This window comes from Plecotus auritus, assembly GCF_963455305.1.
Source record: "Plecotus auritus genome assembly, chromosome: 7".
Lineage (NCBI taxonomy): Eukaryota > Metazoa > Chordata > Mammalia > Chiroptera > Vespertilionidae > Plecotus > Plecotus auritus.
The window spans coordinates 40,223,340-40,251,298 of record NC_137774.1 but is presented as its reverse complement, the minus strand read 5'-3'; the positions used below and the strand labels follow the sequence as shown (position 1 = coordinate 40,251,298).

The 27,959-nt window shown below is 43.6% G+C and overlaps 2 protein-coding genes across 2 annotated transcripts in view; one reads left to right on the top strand and one right to left on the bottom strand.

Moving 5' to 3' along the window:
• LOC308252575 (uncharacterized protein) overlaps positions 1–27,553 on the top strand; it is a gene marked incomplete at both ends in the record, with an annotated part of 35,323 nt that extends 7,770 nt beyond the window's left edge. Inside the window, 4 exons of the mRNA XM_080677363.1 lie at positions 3,355–3,590; positions 3,779–3,905; positions 3,956–4,123; positions 26,600–27,553. Coding sequence (XP_080533489.1) covers positions 3,355–3,590; positions 3,779–3,905; positions 3,956–4,123; positions 26,600–27,553 — 1,485 coding nt within the window. The remainder of the gene's footprint in view (positions 1–3,354; positions 3,591–3,778; positions 3,906–3,955; positions 4,124–26,599) is intronic.
• Positions 15,437–16,392, bottom strand: LOC308253965 (olfactory receptor 3A10-like; the record flags this gene model as incomplete). Its single annotated transcript, XM_080679758.1, is given in 3 exon segments — positions 15,437–16,326; positions 16,329–16,374; positions 16,378–16,392. Coding segments are annotated over 3 exon segments (951 nt in total).
• Positions 27,554–27,959: the final 406 nt, after the last annotated feature.

The window sequence follows — 27,959 nt, the reverse complement described above, 5'->3', positions numbered from 1 at the left end:
TTTCTTTTTATCTATCATGCATGACAATGAAAGCAAGAAGAAGCACATTAAAAGCTTAGCATTCTTGCCCAGCCAGCGTAGCTCAGCATAGCATCATGTAATAATGTGCATCCAGGAGGATGTTTCGATTCCTGGTCAGGGCACATGCCTGGGTGGTGGGCTTGATCCCCTGTGTGGGACATGCAGGAGGCAGCTGATCAATGATTCTCTTTCATCATTGATGTTTGTATCTCTCCCTCTCCCTTCCTCTCTAAAATCAATAAAAATATATATATATTTAAAAGCGTAGCATTCTTCAAAATGAATCATTGGGTAGGGCATATTGAGTCTATTTTGGTAAGTTAAATTTTTATGGCTTTTGTAAATCTCTTGATCAAAGGTAGGTCAGCATTGGCAAGGAGAGTTTAAAAATTTCAGCTGAAAATATACTGGAGGGCTCTGTGTATTTCAGCAGGGATGGGCAGTGAGTTTGTATTTTTCCAGTTGTGAAGGGAGTTGGGTGAGGAAATCTGGGTGGGAATATGGTGACAATTTAGTGTTTACTATGCATTGGCCCCTCTGGCAGCTCTTCTGCTGACCTGGCCCCTGACCCATTTAAGAGGTGTAGCAGGAAAGGCAGTATGGGTATTCTTGAGGGTGCCCAGTAAGATCAATTGGGATTGAGAGAAGCCAGGTGATGTACCCTTAAACGAACTGGAAACAAATTAAGACAATATTACAATGTATTTTCTATCAGAATTTCCCCCCTGGGGCTTTTGACATCTGTAAAATAAAAATTCTAACTATAAGAATTAAATGAGATAATATCTGTAAAGCCCAGTCTCTGGTTAGTTATTAAATAAATGGAAATAAATAGAGGTGGCTATTATTATTAACAACAATAAAATGTACTGAAACTTATTTAGAAATATGCAATTGATGGACTGGAGGACACATACCATAAATACATTTTTTGATTTAAATTAATTTAATACGTGCTGAAATTGAGAATTACAAATCAGTGGGGCAAGGAATGGAATATTTAGTAAATAGTGTTGAGGCAATTGATTGTTCATTTGAAAAATAAAGACCTCTTAGGCCCTGGCCAGGTAGCTCAATTGGTTAGAGCAGTGGTCAGCAAACGCGGCTCGCGAGCCACACGCTGTTTGCAGCTCTGTTGACTAATGAGTTTGCCGACCACTGTCATATACTACCCTTTACCTCTTTGCACACAATATGCCACAATTGCCTAATCCTCACAGCTTCCAACTACACGGTAACATTTAGTCTAGTCCAGTGGTTGGCAAACTCATTAGTCAACAGAGCAGCAAACCACGGCTCGTGAGCCGCATGTGGCTCGCAAGCCGCGGTTTGCCGAACACTGGGTTAGAGCATTGTCCTGATACACCAAAGTTGAGGGTTCAATTCTTGGTCAGGGCACATATAAGAATCAACTAATGTATGCATAAATAAGTGGAACAACAAATCTCTCTCTCTCTCTTTCCCCCATCCTCTCCTTCTAAAAATATAAAAAATTAAAAATTTTAAAAAAAGAAAAAGAAAGACCTCGTGGATGCATATATTACACGATGTGCCAAAACAAATTCAGCATGGATTTAAGAGTTAAATACAATTGAAAAGACCAAGGGAACATATAAGTGAATATTTATCATAACTATTAATGATGCAGAAAATCTAGGAAAACAAACAATGAAAGAAGGCACAAAGGAAGGGATCAATAGACTCAATCACATAACATTTAAAAAAACACATATAAAATGTTACCCAAATTAAAAGCCAAACTTGAAGAAAATTTTGCAGAAACTATGAAAAGGTTAATGTATTTACCCTGCATTTATTATCTATTATAAATATATACAAAAAATTTTTTAAAAAATGAAGTGAAAACATTGAGATCTTGTTGGATAAGTAAACCAAGAACATTACAGGCAATTTACAAAAAAGAAAAATTCAAACATAGCTAACAGACAGGAGAAAATCCTCATCTTTACTAGCAAGCAGAAGAAGCAAAGTAAAATTATTATATACTAGTGGCCCGGTGCATGAAATTCGTGCATGGAGGGGGCGTTCCCTCAGCCCAGCCTGCACCCTCTCCAATTGGGGACCGCTTGGGGGATGTCCGACTGCCGGTTTAGGCCCAATACCACAGGCCACAGGGATTGGACCTAAACCGGCAGTCGGACATCCCTCTTGCAATCTGGGACCACTGGCTCCTAACCGCTCACCTGCCTGATCGCCCCTAACTGCCTCTGCCTGCCTGATCTCGCCCCCAACAGCCCTCCCCTGCCGGCCTGATCTTGCCCCCAACTGCCTTCCCCTGCTGGCCTGATCTCACCCCCAAATGGCCCTCCCCTGCCAGCCTGATCTTGCCCCCAACTGCCCTCCTCTGTCTGCCAATTTGGTTCTGATTGGTTGGTTTCTATGCCAGTAAGCGTCAAAAGCTCCTTCTCCTAGGCAGCTGTTGGTTCCTCACAGTTGACCCAGATTTGGTTCCTTTTTTTTGCGGGGTGGGGGGATCAGGGGGTGGGGGGTGGGCTGTTTATTAAGTTATTATTACAGGGGTCAGACCACATAAGTGGTGCCAGCCCCGGGAATGTGACCTGTCAATGTTGATCACAAAGCCCCCAAGGCTGGTCCTGGTGAACCCCAAGGTCAGAAATGAAACTTAAGACCTCAGTCACATGCTGCTTCCAGGCATCCAGGCTGGGCAGCAGGAAGGAGATGCTCATGACGTGCCAGGTCTCCCCATCGGACATCACCAAGGTCTGGTAGGACAGCAGCTGCATGCCAATTGTGGTAGGCAGCATGGCAGGGTTGGAGGGCTGAGGCCAGAACAGGAGCAGGGTCAGACCCCTGCAGAGAGGCACTTCTGGTCTGAAGGCAGCTCCGTTGAGTGCTTGCAGCACAGGTGTGGTGCCCTGGACAAAACCCACAGCCTGGTAGGGGGCACCTGCCAGGGCCACGCTCAGGAGGCCTTCCCTGCATCCTTGCTCTCCTAGCATAGTGGGGTTATGGGAGGTGGTTGCATTGAGGCTGGCCTTCTTCACCAGCAGTTTGGCGTTAACAAAGTTCACATCCACATGATTAGAAGCGTCTTTGAGGAGGCCGATAATGACTGCGGGGCTCAGGCAGTTCCCGGCATCCTTCAGGGATAAACCCTGCGTTACCACCTGGATGGTCTCTTTGGGGGACCCTGCCCAGGCTCGCATCAGAGTCCCCAGAGCTTCTACCAGATCGATCCAAGGTTTGGTGTGTGGAGAGAAGGCGCTGGTAAGGGCTTGGGCATTCACGACCCCCATGAGGGTTCTCCCCTTCACCATGTCCATGAACTGGGTAGCGATCTCCTCCCTGCAGCGGCTCTGGGCCTCCTTGGTGCTGGCGCCCAGGTGGGGGCAGCTGATGACGTTCTCGTGGTCCACCAAGGCTCTGTCCCGAGGCGGCTCCTCCATGAACACATCCAGCACTGTGCCCACGCACTGTCCCTACTGCAGGGCCTGGAGCAGGGCGCTCTTGTCCATGATCCCTCCACAGGCACAGTTCACCATGCTCACGCTCTTCTTGTGCACGGTGAAGGTGCTGTCATTAAGCAGGTCTGTTATGGAGGGCAGGAGAGGGGTGTGCACAGAGATGAAGTCACAGAGGGGCCAGATCTCCTCCAGGGGCAGCTGCTGAATGCTGAAGGAGGCCAAGACCTCTGGCGAGATGATGGGGTCATACCATACAGTCTTCATCACAAAGGACTGCATCCGGAATGCCACCTCTTTTCCAATCCTCCCAGGCCAAGAACTCCCAGGGTCTTTCCATTCAACTCGGTTCCCATGAATTTCTTTCGGTCCCATTTGCCATCCTTCATCGAAGCCATCACCTGGGGAATCTGCCTGGCCAGACACATGATCATCCCACAGGTGAGCTCTGCAGCACTAAGACTGTTACCATTGGGAGTGTTCATGACCAGGATGCCCTTCCTAGTGGCAGCCTCCATGTTGTCCATGCTGGTGCCAGCCCTGCCCACCACCTGGAGCTTATCTGCTGCGTTGATGACATCCGCAATCACCTTGGTGGCAGAACAGACGATAAGGCTTTCACAGTCCTGCGGCTCGGCTATCAGCTCCTCTTTGCTCAGGTTCTGCTTCTCCACCACCTGTAGCCCTCCATCTTGTAGGATCTTCCGGCAGCAAGGGTCCAGGCTGTCACTGATGAGCACTTTCTGTAGATTTGTGAAGGCCATTGTTGGAGCCGGCCTTGGGATCAACCACTCTCCCTGGACAGAAACACCTCTAAGCCCCCAGATTTGGTTCTGATTGGTCAGTTTCTATGCCAGTCAATGTCTCTGGGCCTATCAACAGGGTCTGATCAGAAAGGCGAGGCTGATCAGCAGCCCTGGTGGAGGCCTGGAGAGAAATGGAGGTGCGACTGCTGGCCAGACTGGTCAAAAACTGCCACAGAGGCAATGGATCAGTCCCTGCTTCTCTCTTCAGGCCTCTCTCTGGCCCTGATTTGCAGCCCCCTCAGTAGTCAGTCAGTGCTGGGGCACTGACTTCCAATCTGGTCCAGCTTCGGTCATAAAGGTGTTACACCCTGGCTCTTTATTATAGAGACTAGAGGGCTGGTGCATGAAATTTGTGCACGGGGGGTGTCCCTCAGCCCAGCCTGCAACCTCTCCAATATGGGACCCCTCGAGGGATGTCCGACTGCCTATTTAGGCCCGATGGGATCAGGCCTAAATGGGCAGTCGGACATCCCTCTCACAATCCAGGACTGCTGGCTCCCAACTGCACACCTGCCTGTCTGCCTGATTGCCGCTAAATGCTTCTGCCTGCCAGCCTGTTCACCCCTAACCACTCCCCTGCCAGCCTGTTCGATGCCTAACTGCCCTCCCCTGCCGGCCTGATTGCCCCTAACTTCCCTCCCCTGCAGGCCTGGTCGCCCCCAACTGCCCTTCCCTGCTGGCCTGGTCACCCCTAACTGCCCTCCCCTGCAGACCTGATCACCCCCAACTGCTCTCCCCTGCTGGCCTGATCACCCACATCTGCCCTCCCTTGCAGGCCATCTTGTGTCCACGTGGGGGCAGCCATCTTGTGTGTTGGAGTGATGGTCAATTTGCATATTACTCTTTTATTAGATAGGATGTTTGTCTCTCAAATTAGAAATGATTAAAAATAATTAGCATTTGTGATGATATGGTGAAATGGACATGAATCATTTTTAAATGGGGACTAAGTTACCACTTTCTTGTTGGTAGTGCAGATTTATAAAACTTTAGTATCATAACTTATGGTCCAACATTTGGATTTTGCAACTTGAACTCTGAAGCTGCTCACAAGACATGACTTTGCCCTTTTGGTTTCCAAAACCACCTGTAGGACAAGCAGCCCTGCCCTATGCTGATTGTGCTGTTTGAGAAATTGTACTCCTTGTATCCTTGATAAATAACACTTCCTGTACTGTAATTGTTTGATTAAAAAAAAAAAGCATTTTGTAAAGGCCTGGGGTGGGAGGCCGGGAAGGGCTAGAAGAGGTCAATGGTTGGGGGGGGGGGGAGAGGGAGGAAGGGGAAATATATAATACTTTCAGCAATAAAGATTTAGAAAAAGAGAGAGACAAAAAAAAAGCCCTCGTTCTGCAGGCCTGGGCTGAAACTAGGATGCTAATAAATGCTTAATAATATGTGTATTACCCATTGTTCTCATCTCATAAACACCACTTGCTTGACCACTGAGTCAGCTGACCATTGTGACTACCAATCTGAAAACGAACGATAAGTTTGAGATCTTGTTTCCTCTACCAAACCATGTCTTTAGCTCCTTGCAACTTTGCCTTTAAAAACTTAATTCTACCTCCCATTCCAGAAAGTGTTTTCAGTTCATACTGAGGGCTACGTCCTTGATTTGCAGATCCTATATGAATAAAACTCTCTTTTAATTTCTTCTGTAATTTTATTAACAGTAGATAGTTTAGCAATATGTATTGTTTTTTATGTCTATTTTTTATTGTTGATAGCATTATAGATACCTTCCATTACCCGCCCCCCCCTTTATTCTCCTCCTCCTCACCCCTCCCCTCCCCACCAGATCTTCACAATCCTATTGCCAGAGTCCATGGGTGATGCATATGTGTGTGTGTGTGTGTGTGTGTGTGTGTGTGTGTGTGTGTATATATATATATATATATATATATATATATATATATATATATATATATGCGACCAGCCGGTAGGTATGACGCGCACTGACCACCAGAGGAAGATGCTCAATACAGGAGCTGCAGAGCAACAGCAACTTTGCAGAGTGCCCTCTTGCACTCTGGGACCCCTCAGGGGATGTCAAACTGCTGGTTTTGGCCTGATCCCTGCAGGCCAGGCTGAGGGACCCCATTTGCCAGAGGGACCCTGCTCACTCTGCAGATGTCCCTTGAGCCCCGGTGCCGCCCCAGGTGCAGCCTGCTGGGGAGGGACAGTGGGAGTATGGCTCCAGGGCGTGTCCAGCCCTTCTTGCCCAGTCCTACCCCACTGGCCACCTTCTAATTAATTTCCTTCCAATGTGCATGAATCCGTGCACTGGGCCTCTAATAGGTATATAAGTTCTTTGGTTTATCTCTTCTCATCCTCCCACCCCCACATCAACAATGTGTATTGTTGATGAATAAAGATTCAACACAGTACAAAGGGGACATAAATGGGGATGGAAAGAGACTTTGCTTTGGGCAATGGGCCTATGATTCGGTGTGATATTTTGTTGAGTTGTACATTTGGAATCTGTATGGTTTTGTGAACCAATGTCACCCCAATAAATTCAATTAAAAAAGATTCAACCTAGTAAACTTAAAGATCTAATTGACTTTAATGAATGAATGAAGTCAATTATTAGGCAAGCATCCCACCTAGTAAGTAGAGGTGCTCTGAGAAGCTGTATAAAATGGAAGGTTTTTATGAGCAGAACTGGGTGGGACAAGAGAGTTATTAGCAAAAAAAGAGAGAGGACTGTTTCAGGCAAGGTCATTTCCTTTGGGCAAGGGTCTTGTCACACAGATTACCTCACCAGCATTGATCAGAAAGTTCCAGACTGACTGCTTCAAGTCTCATTCCTGTGAGCAGCTGAAACTGCAATTGTCTTAGTTTGCTGTCCTGGGGCAGTGACTCTGAAACAGAATTTTTGGACTGGAACCCGGATTCTTTGTCTGCCAGAGTCCAAGAATGACTCCATGGACAGAAGGTAGTATAGCAAAGGTGGAGATTTATTGAGAAACAAGTACAGACTCCCACGTGGGGAGAGGGAAAGAATCCCATAGAATAGACTCCCATGTAGGGAGGGGGAAAGGGTCCAACTGAGTTCCTTTTCCCTATGGCTTATAAAGGCTATAGATCTTGGTGCCTTGATATCCCCTTTGATTGGTCACTATTCCCTTAGACTGGTTACTGTAATAACTCCTGAGCTCAAAAGTTGAACCTCACATGGGTTCCCACCCCCCTTCCTTATTGTTTTCCTATTCCCTTTGGGCTTTCTTCTTCTCCTTCGGGATGAAGGGCTTCCTTCTCTTTATTTTGTAAATATAGACCTTTTGCTGTCCCCAGCTCCCTCATTCTATGGAAATGTACCTGTTGCAGCCTTTCAGCTTCCCTATTCTATGGAAATATAGACCGTGTTTCCTTCATGGTCCCCTTAATTTCTAAAATGTCCTAAACCTGTCCTATTTTACCTCTAAAATTCCCATTTAAACTCCACCAGGGGTGTTGTTTCTTAAAATAACAAGTACTTAGGAGTCCTAAAATATTTATATCTCACATTAAAATATCTACTTCAGCCTGGCCGGCTTATGGTTGAACATCAACCTGTGAACCAGGAGGTTCCATTCCTGGTCAGGGCACATGCCTGGGTTGTGGGCTCTATTCTCAGAAGGAGGCAGTCAATCAATGATTCTCTCTCATCATTGATGTTTCTCTCTCTCTCTCTCTCCCTCTCTCTCTCCATTCCTCCCTGAAATAAAGAAAAATATTTTTAAAAATCTACTTCATAGTAGTAAAAATACCCCTATTATATACATAGAAATAAATTTAATAAAAAGGTAGAAATCTAGTGAAGGCAAGTGGGGGGAGGGATGGCTGGATGGAGGTGGACAAAGATGGGGGAAATGGGGGCCATCTGTAATAGTATCAACAATAAAAATAATAATAAAAACAAAATAAAAGAAACACATTGGGGGAAAAAAGGTGGAAACTCTCTTTTTCAAAGCCTATAAAACTCTTCCCTGGAAGTAATTCTTGAATAAATGGACAGACCATACCACATCCTTATCTGGAAGGATTTGATATTGCAAAGCTGTTAATTATTCTCAAGTTATCTATAAATTTAATGCATTCTCATTAAAATTCCCTTGGTTGAAGATTTTAATCAGAAAAATGAGTCTATATTTAAAAAAGGCAGGGAAAACATGTGAGACTAGTCAAGTACATGTGGGAAGAAAGAGAGTGGTGATGAGATTGTGAGGATGGGATGTGAATAGAATATTCCAGAATGAAATGTGAATATTTACTCTAAAGCTCCAGTGGCTGAAGCACTGTGGTACCAACGCAGAAAGGCACAACAGAATATAAAGTTCAGAAACAGACACAAGTATATAAAAACATTTCATGTTTGACAAAAGGAGGTACTTCAAATGACTGGGAATGGTCTTGGGACACAAGCTCTAGAGTTATAAACACAATGTTTTATTCCTTGTCACTTCATGCGCTAAAATGAATTTTGGATGTAAAAAATGTAAAGCATAAAATGAAATCAGAAAATAAGCAGTAGAAAATATATATGAGTATTTATATAGTTGCGATGGGGAAAATAATTTCAAGTGTCACAGCAAAGACAGAAGTCATAAAGTAAAAGATTTTGGTACTTGGTTACATAAAATAAAACAGTGAGGATGTCAAAAACAGCATTATTATTAATGAGACACAAATACACAGAAGGAAAATCTTTGCAGTATATATGAATAAGAGTTAACACTTGCATCAACATAAGAAAAGCTCAGTTTTTTTACAATCAAATAAATGAAAACTGAAACAGCAATAGAAATAGTGATTCACATTGTAAAGATTTTTTAAAGATGATAATAACTAAGGTTGGTTGGGGTTAGGCAATTGTTCAATCTGTCTAGCTGATAATTTGTCAATATTCATAAAAGTGTTGAAAATATATACATGCGTATGGTCCATTCAAGGAAATAGCTATGCAAAGACATATCAAAGCTTTGCCTTTAATAGTGAAACCTGGGAACAACCTAAAGGTTCCAGATGGAGGACTTGATTAAGGAAATGTTGATGCAGTTATAAAGTGATACAGCCGTACAAACAAGGAAGCAGGTGCATTTATTTAATATGGAATTGAAGAAAGGCTAGGCTGGGATGGGAGGAGGCGTGGGAGAACAGGAGGGTTCTGGGGTGTGAAGAAGGGTGGAAGAACACAAAGCCAAAAATCAGACACTGAGTGAAGAAATGGGAGCCCAGTTTTTGCTGGGAGGCTGAGAGGCATGCTCATATTCCCCTACTTTACAAGTTTGCTAATGAGTCTGCTAAGGATGCTATTAAAACCACTCATCACTAATTGGCCTCCTACACTCTCCTCTCTAAGGTCTAGTTCCTTTCTGTCTAAAGGACCAAAAAGAAAGCAATTTTCTTCTCCCTGGCATCCCTTCCCTCTGGCCTTATTAGCAGAGATGCCAAAGTCAATTAGCAAATCCCCAGTCTCCCCAGCCCTAGACCAATTATCCCGAACTCAGGTTTGGAAGCTAATTAGAGGATTCTGTTTGTGGAACCTGCAAGGACTTCATTCCCCAGTCCTGGCTCTGGTTGTTACTGTGGGAACCTTCATTAGAAGGGTTTCCGGAGGCACGTTCCTCCTGAGACCCTGTGGAGCTGGGGAAGTTAGCAAAGTTTATCACATAGCAGCCTCTTGTCTAACAGACCAAAAGTTACTGAAGTGTATGGGGGCCCAAGAGATTAATTATGGGGAGAGGTGGGGAAGCAGCTTCTACCGATCTGAGTCCTTCACTGGTAAGGAAAGTGAGGGCCAGTGTGATTCAAAGGGAATAATGCTAGCTGGGAAGGCTGGAGTTTTGGGTGGGTGGGTGGGTGGGTGTAAATTAATGCTTTGGTCCTTATTAGAGAGAGAGCACAAACTCCAGAATATGGCAAATCTTACTTGAAATCCAATATAATTTTAACATCTTTTACATTATACTTGTCCACTCAATAATCTGCATTTCAATTCATTTAATCCTCAGAATAATCATTTGAAATATTATGATTCCCATTTTATAGATGAGAAAACTGAACTCACAGAGAGGAAATGACCTGCCAGTGTCACACAGCTAGCCAGTAGCATTGGTAGCCCACAAGCCAGGTCTGCCAGTTCTTCAGTCCAATGCCATCTTCACTTGACCACAGCTGCTTTAATGCATGGGCTTCCCAGCTCGCTGCCTGGCACATAGGAGATGCTTGATTCGTATTTGTTTTTCCTTATATACTGGCTGAGACAACTACCTGTAAATACCAAATAAAGGTTTAGACTTTTAAGGCCTTGCTATTATTTCCTCAGATCCTAGAAACATAAACTCTGAAAACAAGGGTAGATATTTTCTGGCTGATGTTCCGAGTTTCCTTCCCAAATTCACTTCTTTCAATTTATTATTATTACCTCCCAGGCCTTCACATCTCTGCCTGGGTCACTGCTACCACCTCCAATCTGGGCATCTCTCCAGTTGCCGAAGCCCAAGAGCCCACGTTTCCCCATCAGAGATCCACTGTGCATGAATTGTTCCTGGGTTTAAACCTGTTCACAACCTTATTGCCTGTCCATTTAATTGCCCATGGCCCATTATTTCCCTCCAGCCTTCTGCATCCTGTGTGGTTGAGTATTAACTATGTAGTTGGTGAATGAAAAAAAGCTCAAGATAGCCCTAACCAGTTTGGCTCAGTGGATAGAGGGTCGGCCTGTGGCCTCAAGGGTCCCAGTCAAGGGCATGTACCTTGGTTGTGGGCACATCCCCAGTAGGGGGTGTGCAAGAGGCAGCTGATCGATGTTTCTCTCTCATCGATGTTTCTAACTCTTTATCCCTCTCCCTTCCTCTCTGTAAAAAATCAATAAAATATATTTAAAAAAAAGCTCAAGATACACGCAAGGGACTAATTTTATGGATAAAGGAATTAATGCTTAGAGAGAACGTTCATGTAGACTTACTAGTAAGTAGAAGAGACAGGTTAGAACTCAGGTCTCCAGATGTCCTGTCCAAGGCCCTTTTCACTCAACTGTACTGCATTTCTACTTTCAGAGTTTCGTTTCTGAGACTCATTGCATCCAGAGTCAGTATTGCTCTGTTAGTTTAGAATTCTTTGGCGATTTACTAGAGACAGGCAGGCAGGGAGGCAAAAATACTGGGCTAGGACTCAGCCCTTGGAGGCTGTCCTATCTACTAACTCTATAGACTTTGAAAAATCATTCAGCCTCTCTGTACCTCTGCTTTTTTAACTGCAAAGTGAGGATAATAAAAGCTGGCCTTCTTACTGTCTAATCCTGGCCCTAGGATTGTGGGTGGCACTCAGCTGTGCAGTTGCAATATTCAAATGAGAACATAGATGTCAAAGTGCTTTGTAAATACTAATGGAATAACAAGAGAAACTGTACAGTTATAATTATCTTCAGTCATAAGAGTGCCTTTCTCTGTGCTGAACATGTGTAAGCCTGCAGCTGGTAGAATGGATGTGGGGGTAGGAGGCATTGTTGAGATGTGTATGAGGGCATCTCCAAGTAGACATATGCTGATGTCTACTGAACTTGACAGATGGAGCCTGGATGTCCTCAAAGGTTCACAGGTGTGTTTGGGGGCGAGGAATCACTTTGTAAGTTATATAATTGTCTAACCACTATGCTGTATCCATAAAACTAATATAATATTGAATGTCAACTATAATTGAAAATTTAAAATAAATTTTATTAAAAGTTCACAGGTTCACAGGTGTGTTGAAGACTGATACAAGACATTGGACACATTTTTTTTCTTTTCTTTTTTTACCAGTTATCTGAAGTCAGGGTGGCTGGACCAGAATATCGCTGGAAGTTTCTTTTAGTGCCAGGAGGCCACAAACCTATGTTTGTGGCACAGGGAATTGTGAAAAGTCTACATCAGTCCTCACCAAGATTAGTCACTACCGTTAACTGGAATTACATAAAAAAGATTCAAAATCAAGCAACAGTGGCAAAGGTGTTGGGGGCAGAGATGTTGCAGGTGGTTCAAGATGAGGGTTGGTGTGGAAGGGAGGCTGAAATTAGAATTTTCAGGGCCAGGGGAGGAAGAAGGGGGATGGGTCCACTGGGAGAATTTCTTAGATGGCTCAGTTTGGGTCATAACTCAGAAGAGAAGGGGTGGACAAGATGACTAGTGACAGCTTCATATCTCTCCCAAGCCTCTGATTCTTGATCAAGTGAACCCAGCAGCCTTCTATTGGATGGACAGGACAACTTACTATTTGCCTCAAAGATGAGGGTGACAGAGGACACTTTGAAGGCTGGAGAGAGAACAGTACAGTCAAGTCACCTTACCCCCACCCTCCATATGTTCACCATTAACACTTGTTAAAATTTATTCTTTGTTTTTAAAATTACAGAATTCAGTGAAAGACTTCAAATAAGAGGAAATGAAGTAGAAACCAAAATACCTTCTCCATTTCCCATTCTTTCCAGTGCCATTCTCCTCCACAGTGGAATCACCATCCATCCACAGCTTGGGGTTGATCTGGGGACCTTTTTTCCCCACACATGTACATGTCACATTTTCATCACTTTCTAAAGGTAGCAATATGTGCTGTACACCTTTTCATGTCAACACTTTCATTCTTTTTAAACAAAAATATACCTTTTACTAAAGTTATTTACATGAAACATGAGTTACTCATATTCGCATAGCAGAGTTAAAAACCATTCACTTCAGAACACGACCTAAGGAAAGTCACTAACTGACTTGTGGTGACTTGTGACCACTCAGTTATTCTTAGGTACTACCTCTACAGTGTGCTTCACACGAATGGATTCCAGCCTTTGGAGATTAGAAGATTTGCACCCTGGTGCTCTATGCTCAGTCTTTGTTAGCAGAAGACTCTTTGCAAGAAGATTCTTTGCAAGAAGGAGACATGTCTTCGGCTTTGGCTTTAGGCAGCCTTAAGGGTTCCATGCCTCCCTCCTCAAGCAATTAATAAGCCTGTTGGGTAAGGTCATTCTTCTTAGACTTCCAACTTCTTGGCTTGGAAGTGCCTGAAATGGTTCTCAGAAAAATTATAGAAATGGTCTCAAAAGCGCGTGAAATCTCTGGATTGCCTTAGTTTCATCCTTTTGATAAAATATTGATTTCCACTATTTATTCATTGGTAAATTTCAAAAAGTATCTCCTTCTATTTTTCTTTTCTTAACAGTCTCCCCCGCCACTTTAGTAATCACCTATACATACATATTAAACAGAATGTCCAATATAAACCAGTGTATTTTCCACTAAAAATTAAAAACAAAACTTACTATTCTGAATGCTTCTTCTCATGACACACAAGATTATACATGCTCATGTTTTTGGTGTAAAGTTGTGAGATTCATCCCATGAAGTAAAAGGAAAATGTGTTGTTGCTACTGATGATCGGCCAGGAAGGGATATTGGTTTTGGGAACAGAGATATTTGATAACATTGTTCTGAAGAAGGTGCTGACATGTCCCAGTACCTTGCTCTTAGGGTATGTTAAACCCCAATTTAATTCCACAATCTCAGGTTTATTTTATTTTATTTTTTAATAAAATTTATTTTAGAGAGAGAGAAATATTGATGTGAGAGAGAAACATCCATCAATTGCCTCCCACACATGCCCCCACCAGGGATCAAACCCAAAATCTTGGTATGACCAGGAATAAAACCTGCCACCTTTTGGTGTATGGGACGATGCTCCAACCAACCGAACCACACTGGCCAGGGCCCAGGTTTATTTTCTGAAGAACAATCTTTAAAGACCAGACCCCATACTCTGGTACAAATATATTTTATCTTAAAGGGGAAGGGCAAACATTTTGTTTTTATTAAGATTTCAAATATATTTCAATTGCATGGTCATTAAATTAAAAAATACAAACTAGTCCCATTTCCTGACCCACATTATAATTTTCTCCCATCTGTCTTTAATTCATCTTCTACCAGCAACTTAGACATGCTTTTACTTAAGCGTTAGCCTTTCTCCCTGGTCCAGGGCAAACCATATCTACCCTGGCCCATACTATATACCTTCCTCGCATTCCTCAGCCCACCCCTGAAATTCCCCCTGCCCACATCAGGCTTTTAGCATAAGAAAGCGGGGTGTGCCCACTGTATAGGAGAACGTATTTGCAAATGTTATCACTGATAAAGGTTTAATATCCAACATCTATAGGCAACTTATACAACTTAATAAAAGGGAGATAAATGATCCAATAAAAAAATGGGCAACGGACCTAAATAGAATCTTTTCAAAAGAAGACAGAAAGAAGGCCAAGAGACACATGAAAACATGCTCAAAGTCACTAATTATCCTAGAGATGCAAATCAAAACGACAATGTGATACCACCTCACACCTGTCAGAATGGCTATCATCAACAAATCAACAAATGACAAATGTAGGTGAGGATGTGGAGAAAAAGGAACCCTCGTGCACTGCTGGTGGGAATGCAGACTGGTGCAGCCACTGTGGAGAACAGTATGGAGTTTCCTCAAAAAGCTGAAAGTGGAACTCCCATTTGACCCAGTAATCCCACTCCTAGGAATATATCCTAAGAAACTAGAAACACCAATCAGAAAGGATATATGCACCCCTATGTTCATAGCAGCACAATTTACAGTAGCTAAGATTTGGAAACAGCCTAGGTGCCCATCAGCAGATGACTGGATCAGAAAACTATGGTACATCTACACAATGGAATACTATGCTGCCATAAAAAAGAAGGAATTATTACCATTTGTAGGCACCTGGATGGAATTAGAGAACATTATGCTAAGTGAAATAAGCCAGTCAATGAAAGAAAAATACCACATGATCTCACTCATTTGTGGATAATAAAAAACATTATAAACTGATGAACAAAGAGATAGATACAGAGGCAGTAAAGCATCAAACAGACTGTCAAATTACAGCGGGAAGGTTAGGGAGAGGTGGGGGAAATAAGAGATCAACTGAAAGACTTGCATGCATGCATATAAGAGTAACCAACGGATGCAAAACATTGGGGGGTGAGGGCATGTATGGGAGTGGGGTGGGGGGGGGCAATGGTAAGATATGTACACATATAATACCTTAATAAATAAATAAATAAATAAATAAATAAATAAATAAATAAAAGAAAAGAAAGTGAGGTGTGTCCAAGGAGGAAGGGGTGTCTGAATGCCTTCCTATTCAGGGAGCCTCGTTCCTGTCAGCACCTTCTTCAGGGTACCCTGTACATCAGGGTTCTGGAGGCTGTAGATGACTGGGTTCAGCATCGGGCTGAGGATAGTATTGAGAATCCCAATCCCCTTTTCCTTGTCTAAGGCTGAGATTGAGCCCAGACGCGTGTCACTGAAGAAGCTGGTTCCATAAAAGATACAGACCATGGTGAGGTGGGAGCCACATGTGGAGAAGGCCTTCTTCCTCCCCTCAGCTGAGTGGATTCTCAGCACAGCAGCTGGGACGTGGGCATAGGACACTGAGAAGAGGATCATGGGGATCACCCCCATGAAAATACATCCCCCCCTCAAAAAAAAAAAAAAAAGCAGTTGCCTGTTGAGGTGAATGGTGGAGCAAGAGAGCTGGAAAAGAGGTAGGAGGTCACAGTAGAAGTGGCTGACTATGTTAGGGCCACAGAAGTCAAGCATGGACACAGCCACTGCGTGCATCAGAGCATTGATGAAGGAGATGGTGTAGCAAATGCCCACCAGGGCACCCTGGACTTCACAGCTCATGCGGCTGCTATAGATGAGGGGTTGACAGATGGCCAGGTAATGGTCATAGGCCATGGCTGTCAAGAGATGACAGTGCACACTGGCCAGGAGGTGGAAAAAGAAGAGCTGTGAAATGCAGGATGCATAGGGAACTCTGCATTGGTGGGCCAGGAGACATGCCAGCATTGGGGGAATGGTGATAGTGATGCACCCAATGTCCAGCAGAGAGAGGCTCTCCAGGAAGTAGTACATGGGAGTGTAGAGTTTGGGCTCCACAGAGATGGCAGCCAGAATGCTGACATTGCCCCTGACTGTGACTACATAGGCAAAGAAGAAGACAGCAAAAAGGATGGGTTGCAGTCTTCTGTTGGGCCAAGAAGGATGAACTCAATGACACGTGTCCTGTTCCCTCAGGCACCTAGATCCATAGGCCACTGCTGAGAGTAGTAGTGGGAGGCGACTTGAACCTGCAAAAGGGGGCGAGAGGCACACAGTGGAACTTAATTTGTGTCTACTGAATGCTGAGATTATGTGCCCTGAGCACCTACCAATCAGAATAGATACCAGCCTAGAGCTTAGCAGGCTCCTGGAGGCCCCTACCATGCCAGACATTGAAGAATAAAGATATAAAATCTTTAAAATAATCCATGAAATATCTTCATGATCTTCTATGAGTTCAATCATTCTTAAAGAAGTCCAAAAAGTATTAACCATAAGAAATTCGCCCTCATAAAAATTTAAAACCCCCACTCATCATAGGACAACACTTTTTAAGTGGAAAGAAAACAACAAATTAGAAGAGGTTTGCAGCACATATAGCTGTCCTGGAGTATCCAGAATATATCAAAAATGTCTATAACTAATAAGAACAACGCGAGAAACCCAGTAGAAAATAGACAAAAGATGTGAACAAGGATTTCAGAGAAGAGGAAACACAAATGTTCCAGCTCTGCTACATTCTAGATGTACATCAGATGAGTTACTAAATCTCTCTGAGCCTTGTTTCCTCCTCTGCAAAGTGGGGCAAATAATGAAACTACATCAAAGAGTTATTGGGAGGATTAAGTGAGATCATGCACATGCGGCTCGCGAGCCGCGGTTTGCCGCTCTGTTGACTAATGAGTTTGCTGACCACTGGGATAGGGGTTTAATCACAAGGAACAACAGCCTGTAATTATTGAAATTGAGAGTCTAGGTCAGTGGTCGGCAAATTCATTAGTCAACAAAGCGGCAAACCGAGGCTCGCGAGCCGCAGTTTGCTGACCACTGTGCCTACCAAGTACTGTAAACATGTTTTAATTTAATTTTCAGACCAACCCTGTGTGGTCAGAGATATTGTTCTCATTTCACAGATAAGAAAACTGAAGTCCAGAGGAGTTTAACATCTGGTCCTAAGTCACACATTAATAATTGAACTATACATCATGCCTATGCTTTTCTTATCACACCAAGCTGCCCTAGCAAATTATGAGAAGTTGGGGTTCTGAAACTAAGGAAATACAAGGTCTACATGTATTTGGTGAGCAGTAACTGTTTAATCAAGGAGTAGAACAGTGAGGGAGGGCTAGACACCTCAATACATTCATTAATCTCATCACTAGGACCCTCAACTTCTAAGGGCCTAGACTAGAAAATCAGAGTGGGGGATGACATCTCTGGGGATCTCATGGTCCCTTCTCACACACCTAGTTTTTCCACTGTCACTTCCAGAATCATTATGGGGCACCCCAGCCTCAAAGATACAACCCTAGTGGCCCCCACTAACAAGGCCCTAATGGGGAAGACATTGCATTCTTGACAACGCATTAGGAAACTTTGTGGAGAAGGCTTCTTTTCTTGTGCCTCATCTCATCTCCAGGTCAAGGAAGCTTTGGGGTGGGCTGCTATCTGCTCAGAGCCTTTCTCTGGGCCAGGAATCTGGGAGAGCAAAGCACTCAGTATGAACTGTGGTTGAGTTCCAGCTCCACTATTAGTGCCAAGGGTGACTTTGAGAATATGGATGAACTTTGTTTGCACTGTCCTTGTGAGATAAATGAGATTAATAACACTTCCTAGTCACTCTCATGAAACCAATATGAGAGGTGGAGTAAAGCTGGATGTGAAGCCTTTTTGAGAAAATCAAAAGCATCACAAAGTTGTGAAGCATCATTACTGGGTTCATTAAGGGCTGGGTTGTTTCTAGGTCTGTGGTTTCCCAAATCCCCAACTTTTCCTGGGAGGGTTAATTTTGAGGTCCCCAGGTGATGGTACTGTAGAGGGTAGCACCTCACAACAGAGATGATCTCATCTCTCTTTCACTCATTTTCTTACATATGGCCCTTCCTAGCTTCCTGCGGCGCAGGCCGCACAGTGCCTCACCCTCTTCCTTTCCCTGCACCAGAAACCTCTCTGGCTCTGTACCCATAACAAGGTGAGTCAACTCCAGGGCCCCCTTCAGCTCCATAATTCTAGAGAAGGAACTTGAGTTGTTACCAAGTGGTCAAACCTAGTTCACACAGGATTCAGCCAGGGGAAAGGGTCTTGCTCAGAGTAACACATCAAGTGAGGAAAAGCCGGGACCCTTCTATGCCAGACCTCTTTGCCAATGCCTCTCATTCTTGGATGAAGTCTGCTTTCTGTTTTTATCAGTGAGTATGAGGACATTCATCAAATTGAACCTTCCTGCTGGACCCATTCTTCAGGTAGCAACTGTGGGCCACACCCTACATCAGAGGCCCTGATTGATTCTTCACCATCAGAAGTATAAAGGATTTAGCTGGAACATCAGATCAGGCAGCCTGGGCTCATTCTGGATATCTGAATGGTAATCTAGCATAACCTCTTCAGTTAAGTTCACCAAGGTGATTTGTTTAAGATGGACTTCTTAGATGATAGACCAGTGATCACCCTAGAATCTTGTTGGTGACCCTAGAATCGTGTTAGAAGCTTCATATCTACAGAGTGAGGTTATATGGCATTTCTGTGGGGTATCCTCTTCTTGCCTAGCCTTATTTATTTATTCATAGAGGCAATCCCTTCCTAGCTGCCAAATTCTTTTGGGCTGTTTTCAGGAAAAGACAGATGTCAGTGGATGGATTGTTTTAACTGCTGTCTGAATTATTCCTGATGCCCCATCTAGACAAAGGCAGTGGAAAGTCCTACAGCAGTACTTCTGGCCTTTTACTCAGACTTACACCTCCCTTAAATCATACCACCTCTTCATTGTCTTGCATAAATGCCAGCTCATCCAGAAAGCCTTTCCTAACTTATAGCCCAATCTGATACCCCTGTTCACTGAAAACTTGTTTGTCTTATGGTCTTAGTTGCCAAGTTCATCCATTTATTTATTTCAGAAATATTGAGCACCTACTGTATGCAAAGTGTGATGATGAGCATTGAGAATGCAGAGCTGCCAGGCATAAGTCTGTCCTGAAACCACTTAGAGTGGGTAAAGGAGTAATGAGGTGCTCTAGAGATGTTAACAGATATAAGCACTATGAAGTATACAAGTAAAGTGCTGCAGGAGTTTAGGGAGAGGAGTTTGATATGGAGAAGGATCAGGACAACTTTTATAGAAGAGAAACACTTTAGTAGAATCTTAAAGGATTTGAGCACTTGTAGTTAGCGAGAGAACATTCAAATAAAATAAACAGTTTGAGCAAAGATAGGGAGGAATGAAATGAAAGAGTGTGAAACCTTATAACTCAAGTTAGAGTGGATTTGGAAGGGCAATTGGAAGGTAGTTTAATTATTCTTTAATTATACGATATGTGTGGGAGATGGTTGGCTCCCATTGGTATGTCAATGCAGGTAGTATTTATTGAATGAGTTTAGATCTAGATCTATAATTAGACCCAGAGGGTGACACAACAAGAATCATGGATTTCAGAGATTTTAGGAGACACGGCATCAGATTTCTCACTCACATGGAATCCTCTATGCAGGATCCTCTAACACTGACAGTCACACAACATGGGGACCTAATTTGGATTCTGGGATGGAGGCTTCCACCACCTATCCCAGAATGTCTGCAGTGGCTGCTCTGCCTTATTTGCATATGTAAAACGAACTTTATAGAAAAGAGGATGTCTGTAGGGTCTAGAGGAATCAGTTGTTGGCCAAGAAAGCAGGGGATGAAAGAAGACAGCCAGAGGCCTGGGGTGGTTTCTAGGGACTTTCCAGATAAAACAAGAGGGTATTCATGGCAAGGACTTTGCAAGATACTCTAAACTTGTATAATTTGTCATTGTTTTTATGCACTATAAATAATTTTCAGAAAAACTAGTAACATGGGAAAGACTCAGGTTCTATTTTGAGACTAAAGCAAGAAAGAGTGATGATTATGATGGTGGAGGGGTGTTTGCAAAGGCAGGGGTGGGAGAGACTGTAGACTGCCTTTGACAGTGGAAGTCCATGGGATACAGCATTGAAGAGGCATGAAAACCAGGCTGGCGTCCTTTGGGCCAGTGGGCAGCAACCGGTGGTCCGCGGACACTGGTGGTCTGTGAGGTCTGAAAGGTTGGCGACCCCTGCTTTGGGCAATCTTTGGAGAAAACAGAAAGCAGAGGGCTGGGAGGCAGGCTGTTGGTGCCTGAGAAGTGCCTTTAGGAACCTGCAGTTCTGTGACATTTGGTGGCAGATTTAGAAAAACTGAATCAGTCAGACATATCAGAGGACAGGTTCTCACAGGATGGGTGAGGGAAGAGAGCCCAGAGTTAACTGAGAAGCAGAATGAAGGGAGACAGGTGCTGATTGTAACTGTGACCTACCTATCCAAAAAGCCTGCTCGTTCACCAGCTAGTTGGGACAGGTCTGTATGCGAACAAGAGAGCCTGAGGTTTGCAAGGCACAGCCACAAAGTGTGGGAATAGGTTTCTCAGTCAGAAGAGTGGTCCAGAGCAGCTCTAGAGAGAACTGTAGAAGAACATGGTAACTATCAGGAGTGCCCTTGGGGACTTGGGTGGAAGCAGCCATCTTGGGCTGGTCCCACAGGTGGACACATTTCTGGTGTCCTCAAACAATCCTTTCTCTGGTGGCCTCATAGTTGTTTGGGGTTTAGTAAACATACAGTGGGATAGCCCAGCAACAGGTACTTAAAAAAAAAAAAGAAAACTAGACATTTGGCCTGGCCAGTGTGGCTCAGTGGTTGAGCATCGACCTATGAACCAGGAGGTCATGGTATGATTCCTGGTCATGGCACATGCCCAGGGTTGCAGCAGGCTCAGTCCCCAGTGGGGAGAGTGCAGGAGGCAGCTGATCAATGATTTCCTCTCATCATTGATGTTTCTATGTCTCTCTACCTCTCCCTTCTTTGCTGAAATCAATGAAATATATATGAAAACCAGACATTTGATAAGTATATTTGGTATTTATTCTAATCCCAACAATTCTAACCCTAAAATGCTTCACCATAGTTTTCTATTAGTATATTGAAGGAGCAGATACTCTCCAAGATACCAGCCAACCAGGTCCTTCTCTGACTCAATGATATTATAAACATGGTATACTAAATATAACTAAGTGTACTAATAAAGCCATTATAGAGGTTATGGTAAAAATATTTAACAAGCACCAAACTGCTACCCTGTACCAATGTACCAATGGATTCTGGCTGAATATTATCCACAGTGAATCACACCGTGACTCAGGGTCTATGTTATTGATGGGAAACTGACATTGCATCTTGGATTTGTTATTTCTCAATATTTAGGATCTTTTTTCATTATTCCTACATCATGATGAACACAGTTTTTAATTAAAAGCATCATAGATAATAATAATTAAAAGCTGAATATTACAGCTTTTAATTATTATTATCTATGATGCTTTTAATTACACTTTTAAAAATTTACCTTTACTGTTGAAAATATTACAGATGTCCCCACCCTCCTCACTGGCTCCCTTCACCTGCTCTCTTACCCTCCCCAGGTTTTCCCCACACTATTTTCTGTCCATGGGTTATGCATATACAGTATGCAGGTAAGTTCATTGATTAACCTCGTCCCACCTCTCCTTTTTCCCTCTTAAATATGTCAGTCTGTGGCATGCTTCAATGCCTCTGATCTTTTTGTTAATTGGTTTATTTTGTTCATTACATTCTACATATAAATGAGATCATGTGATACTTGTCTTTCTCTGACTGGCTTATTTCGCTTAGCCTAATAGTCTCCAGGTCCATCCATGCTATCTCAAAGGATAAGAGATCCTTGTTACAGCTGCATAGTGTTCCATTGTGTAAACGTACCACAGTTTTTATTTTTATTTATTTTTTATTTATTTTTATTTTTATTTTTTTAAATAAATCTTTATTCAGATTATTACAATTATTTCTCCTTTTTCCCCCCATAGCTCCCCTCCACCCCTTTCCCACCCCACCTTCTGCCCTTACCTCCCCCCCACTGTCCTCATCCATAGGTGTATGATTTTTGTCCATTCTCTTCATGAACCCCCCATACCCCTTTCCCCCTGAGAATTATCAGTCCACTCCCTTTCTATGCCCCTGATTCTATTATATTCACCAGATTATTCTGCTCCTCAGGTTTTTAATTCACTTGATTTTTAGGTTCGCTTGTTGATAGATATGTAATTGTTGTTCATAATTTTTCTCTTTACTTTTTTCTTCTTCCTCTTCTTAAAGAATACCTTTCAGCATTTCATATAATACTGGTTTGGTGGTGATGAACTCCTTCAGCTTTTTCTTATCTGTGAAGCTCTTTAGCTGCCCTTCAATTCTGAATGATAGCTTTGCTGGGTAGAGTAATCTTGGTTGTAGGTTCTTGCTATTCATCACATTGAAAATTTCTTGCCACTCCCGTCTGGCCTGCATAGTTTCTGTTGAGAAGTCAGCTGACAGTCATATGGGTGCTCCCTTGTAGGTAATTAACTGTTTTTCTCTTGCTGCTTTTAATATTCTCTCTTTGTCTTTTGCTCTTGGCACTTTAATTATGATGTGTCTTGGTGTGGTCCTCTTTGGATTCCTTTTGTTTGGGGTTCTGTGCGCTTCCTGGACTTGTAAGTCTATTTCTTTCACCAGGTGGGGGAAGTTTTCCGTCATTATTTCTTCAAATAGGTTTTCAGTATCTTGCTCTCTCTCTTCTTCTGGCACCCCCATAATTCTGATGTTGGTACGCTTGAAGTTGTCCCAGAGTCTTCTTACATTATCTTCAACTTTTTGGATATTTTTTTTTGCTTTTTGCTTTTTCAGTTGAGTGTTTTTTGCTTCTTTGTATTTCAATTCTTTGACTTGATTCTTGTGTTCCTCTATTCTGTTTCTGGGTCTCTGTATAATATTTTTTATTTCAGTCAGTGTATGTTTAATTTCTAGTTGGTCCTTTTTCATATCTTCGAGGGTCTCGTTATATTTATCGGCCTTTTCTAGGATATTCTTAAAAAGCCTTATAACCGTGGTTTTGAATTCTATATCCAGTCGTTTGTTTTCCTCCATTTCTTTCGTTTGTGATCTGATTCTTTGACCCCGCATTTTCATTGATTCCCTGAGTTGGTAAGGTAGATATTTGTGCTAGGTTTCCAATATGGCCCAGTGGGTCTGCTTCCCCAGTTAACCTGAGGTGGACACTCTTGGTGCACCCCTTTGTGGACTGTGTGTACAGCCTTGTTGTAATTAAGTCTTTATTGTTGTTGGTATCACTGGGAAGAATTGACCTCCGGGCCAGTTGGCTGTAAGGATCAGCTGTGTCTATGCTGGGAGAAGCCCGGTGCTGGAGACAGCCCTATAGGATTAGACTTGCCAAATTGCAATAGCCTCTGTGCTCAGCTTGGATGGGGTGGAGTCTCAGTCTTGGCTTCCTGTCAGCCCCGCCCTTGCACGCATGTGCGCTTTCAGTCCTCCGCCTTCCCCAGCTCGAGTCTCCGCCTGAGAGTCCAGACTCCCCCCACAAGAGCGTGGGTCCCCAGGGGCTCGCCTGGAACCGGGGTTCACTGCAGTCAGAACTGGGGCACAGTGCCGTCAGGAGCCTCTGACTCCCCTCCACCAGGGAAAGCCCGCGGCAACCTCCGCAGCCCTTGTGCGCACCGGCGCGAGCGCTCTTTCAGTCCTCCGCCTTCCCCGGCTCCAGAGTCTCCGCCCAAGAGTCTAGACTCCCCCCACAAGAGCGTGGGTCCCCAGGGGCTCGCCTGGAACTGGGGTTCACTGCAGTCAGAACTGGGGCTCAGTGTAGTCAGAATCCTCTGACTCCCCTCCACTAGGGAAAGCCTGTGGCAACCCCCGCAGCCTTTGTGCGCACTGGCCCGCGTGCGCCTTCAGACTTCTGCCTTTCCCAGCTCGAGTCTCCGCCCGAGAGTCCAGACTCCCCCCACAAGAGCGTGGGTCCCCAGGGGTTCGCCAGGAACTGGGGTTCAGTGCAGTCAGAACTGGGGTTCAGTGCGGTCGGAGGCTTCCTTCCCCCTTCCGCCAGAGGAAGTCAGCCAGGCTCTCAGCCGCCCTTCCTCTCTGTGTGCACAAAGCCCCTTTGCCGTACCTCCAATTCTCTGTGAGCTTTCCTCTTTCTTTCTAGTTGTAGAATTTTCACTCAGCCAGCTTTCCTGTGGTTCTGGATGGTGTCCGTTCTGTCTTTTAGTTGTAGTTTTGAAATTGTTGTGCGAGGCAGCAGTTTAGGTGTTTACCTATGCCGCCATCTTGGTTTCTCCCTCCGTACCACAGTTTTTAAATCATTTCATCTACTGATGGGCACTCGGGCTGTTTCTAGATCTTAGCTATTGTAAATAATGTTGCTATGAACATAGCAGTGCATATATTTTTTTCTGATTGGTGTTCCTGGCTTCTAAAAATCCTAAGTATTTCCATGTACTAATAATGTTACTGGGTTACTAGAGTTTTAAAAAACGCATCAGAAAAACAGGAAAAATGCAAAGGAATTAGTTTAATAAATAAAAAATAAACATAGTCTTAAAGCATCCATCTTATGCTAAAACACGTACATGAAGAATAAAATAGGCCACAAGCTTCAGAAATGGGTAAGTAATTTTTTTTTTTTTTTTAAAGGAAGCACAGTGGAGCAAATGTTATTTCTTCATAGAGCAGTGAGGCAAATTTGAATCCATATAGCAGTCTAAACCTTTACTTAATCTGCTGGCTTAATCTTCTGAAAACATGACAGAGAGGAGCCATTGAGCTCCTATTGCTAGCCTTTGAAGATCTCTGTAATCTGGGAAAAACAGAACATTAAAAATATAAGTTTATTATTATAAAAGTACTCAGATTCACTCTAGATCATTAGAAAGCAAAAGAAAAAAAAGAATTAAAAAAAAATCTCTCATATTCCTACTAGTCAATGGTACTGGGTCATTTTTCTAGGAACCTGCACATATAATTCAGGTATAAGCTTATTTCGTGTTTTACCTTTCATTTTATATGATGAAATTTATCTTACAATTGGGACTTTTGGGTTTTATATCTGACCCTTGTTGGCATATAAGGTATCTATTGACTTGTATATAATTTTAAAAATTTAACTTTCTAATGCTATATAATAAAAGGCTAATATGCAAATTGACTGAACAGTGGAATGACCGGTCGCTATGACATGCACTGACCACCAGGGGGAAGATGCTCAACGCAGGAGCTGCCCCCAGCTAGCAGGCCCCAGGCCAGCCAAAGTGTGTGCCAGTTGGGGGCCCTCCAATTGCCCTGCTGTTTGCCCCGCAGAGGGAGGCGACCTTCAGTGGGTAGGGGCAGCGAGCAGCTGTGCGCTAACTGTGAGCTGGCTTATGGCTGAGCAGTGCACTCGCTACTTTGAGCATCTGCTCCCTGGTGGTCAGTGCGTGTCATAGTGACTGGTCATTCTGGTCGTTCTAGTCGTTCAGTCGTAATGGTCACTTAGGATTATATATATATATATATATATATATATATATATATATATATATATATGATCAATGAGAGTAGTATAGAATAATTCCGTTTTTTGGCTATTAGTATTAAGATTTGCTAACTTTAAAAAATGGGTTGAAAAGCTCCCATTTTTTTTCTAAGTAAGAAAAGTTTGTTACATGATAATTTTATTTACATTGATAATTTAACATATTTTGTATAAGAAATATATGAGCCTGGAGCCTACACGTGGAAATACATTATTGACGATATATTTTCCCTTGTAGCTAGTTTATGTGGTGTGGGGACTGTCCTTGAATTGACTGTTAAAATTTAGGAGTAGGCAGTATTCCGTTATTATTTTATTTATTTTTGGTCTGTGGTTATAACACCTTTTCAATCCCTAGTTTTGTGTATTTTTACATTTTATTGATTAGATACTTTCTAGGTATTTATTTATTTGTACTATTTATAAAATGACTTATAATCAATTCTTTAATTCCTTTTTAATTACCATCTGTTATTTTCTACTTTTCCCATTATTTCCCCCCAAAATCTCATATAGGTTGTTGATGGGAGGACCTCATTCCTTGAATCTAGGAAACAAAGGAAATAATAATTTATATATCTTTCACGAGGTCATAGGGGTGGGGGGACCAAGGCACTAGGCAACTCACCTAGAAGCTGGGTAAATACTGAAGTGAAGACAGAGAGAGGGTTAATGAGTGAAGTGCAGCCTAAAAATTGGGAAAATAATCACTAAGACACTTGAGAATTTACTAAATTGGGAAGACTGGTCCCTTCCACTATGAGATGTCTTCTTACAGGGACCCATGGAAGCAGAATCTGGGGCCAATGGAACAGCCGTTACAGAATTCATCCTGCTGGGTTTGGTGGAGACACCGGGATTGCTACCACTTGTCTTTATGCTCTTCTTCTTTGCCTACCTGCTCACAGTTGGGGGCAACCTCAGCATCCTGGCTGCCATCTTGGTGGAGCCCAAACTCCACACCCCCATGTACTTCTTCTTGGGGAACCTATCATTGCTGGACGTTGGGTGCATCACCGTCACTGTTCCCTCAATGTTGGGTCGCCTCTTGTCCCACAACCGTGCAGTTCCCTATGGAGCCTGCCTCACACAGCTTTTCTTCTTCCATCAGTTGGCTGGTGTGGACTGTTTCTTATTGACAGCCATGGCCTATGACCGATTTCTGGCCATCTGCCGGCCCCTCACCTACAGCACCCGCATGAGCCAGATGGTCCAGAAGATATTGGTAGCTGTGTCCTGGGCTTGTGCCTTCACCAATGCACTGACCCACACTGTGGCCATATCCACACTCAACTTCTGTGGTCCCAATGTGATCAATCACTTCTACTGTGACCTCCCACAGCTCTTCCACCTCTCTTGCTCCAGCACCCAACTCAATGAGCTGCTGCTTTTTGGTCTGGGTATCCTCATGGCAGGTGCACCTGTGATTCTTATTGTCACCTCCTACATCCATGTGGCAGCTGCAGTCTTGCGAATACGCTCTGCTGAGGGTAGGAAGAAGGCATTTTCCACATGTGGCTCCCACCTCACTGTGGTTGGCATCTTCTATGGGACAAGCATCTTCAGCTACATGCGTCTGGGTTCAGTGGAGGCTTCAGACAAGGACAAGGGGATTGGCATCCTCAACACTGTCATCAGTCCTATGCTGAACCCACTCATCTACAGCCTCCGGAACCCTGATGTGCAGGGTGCCCTGCGCAAAGTACTCATGGGGAAGCGAGCCCTTGCATGAGAGGTGTCCCAGGAGGGTAGAATCACAGCACCTGGTCCTTCCCTTTTATAGATGCTTGAGCCAGATGACTTGTTAGGAGTGAGACTTGTTGTCCCCCAGGAGGCTCTCCCTGATAAAGGGTGTGCAGGTTCTGTAGATCAGAATCCTTGGGCTCACTGCCATTTTGTCCTAGCTACCCTTTTCACTTCAGATGTGCTTCCCTGCCATGTGAGGACACAGTGGGAAGGTGGCTTTCTGCAACCCAGGAAGCTCTGTATCTTGGGAGATTGGTGGTCCTACAGGCAGCCCTTTGTTTATTTTCTGCTTGGGTCCCCAAAAATGCACCAACAAAGATTCTCTCCGAACTGGAATATGGAAAGTCGCAGCCTAGTTCCAAGTATTAGCACACCCTCCTGTCAGGCTTCCC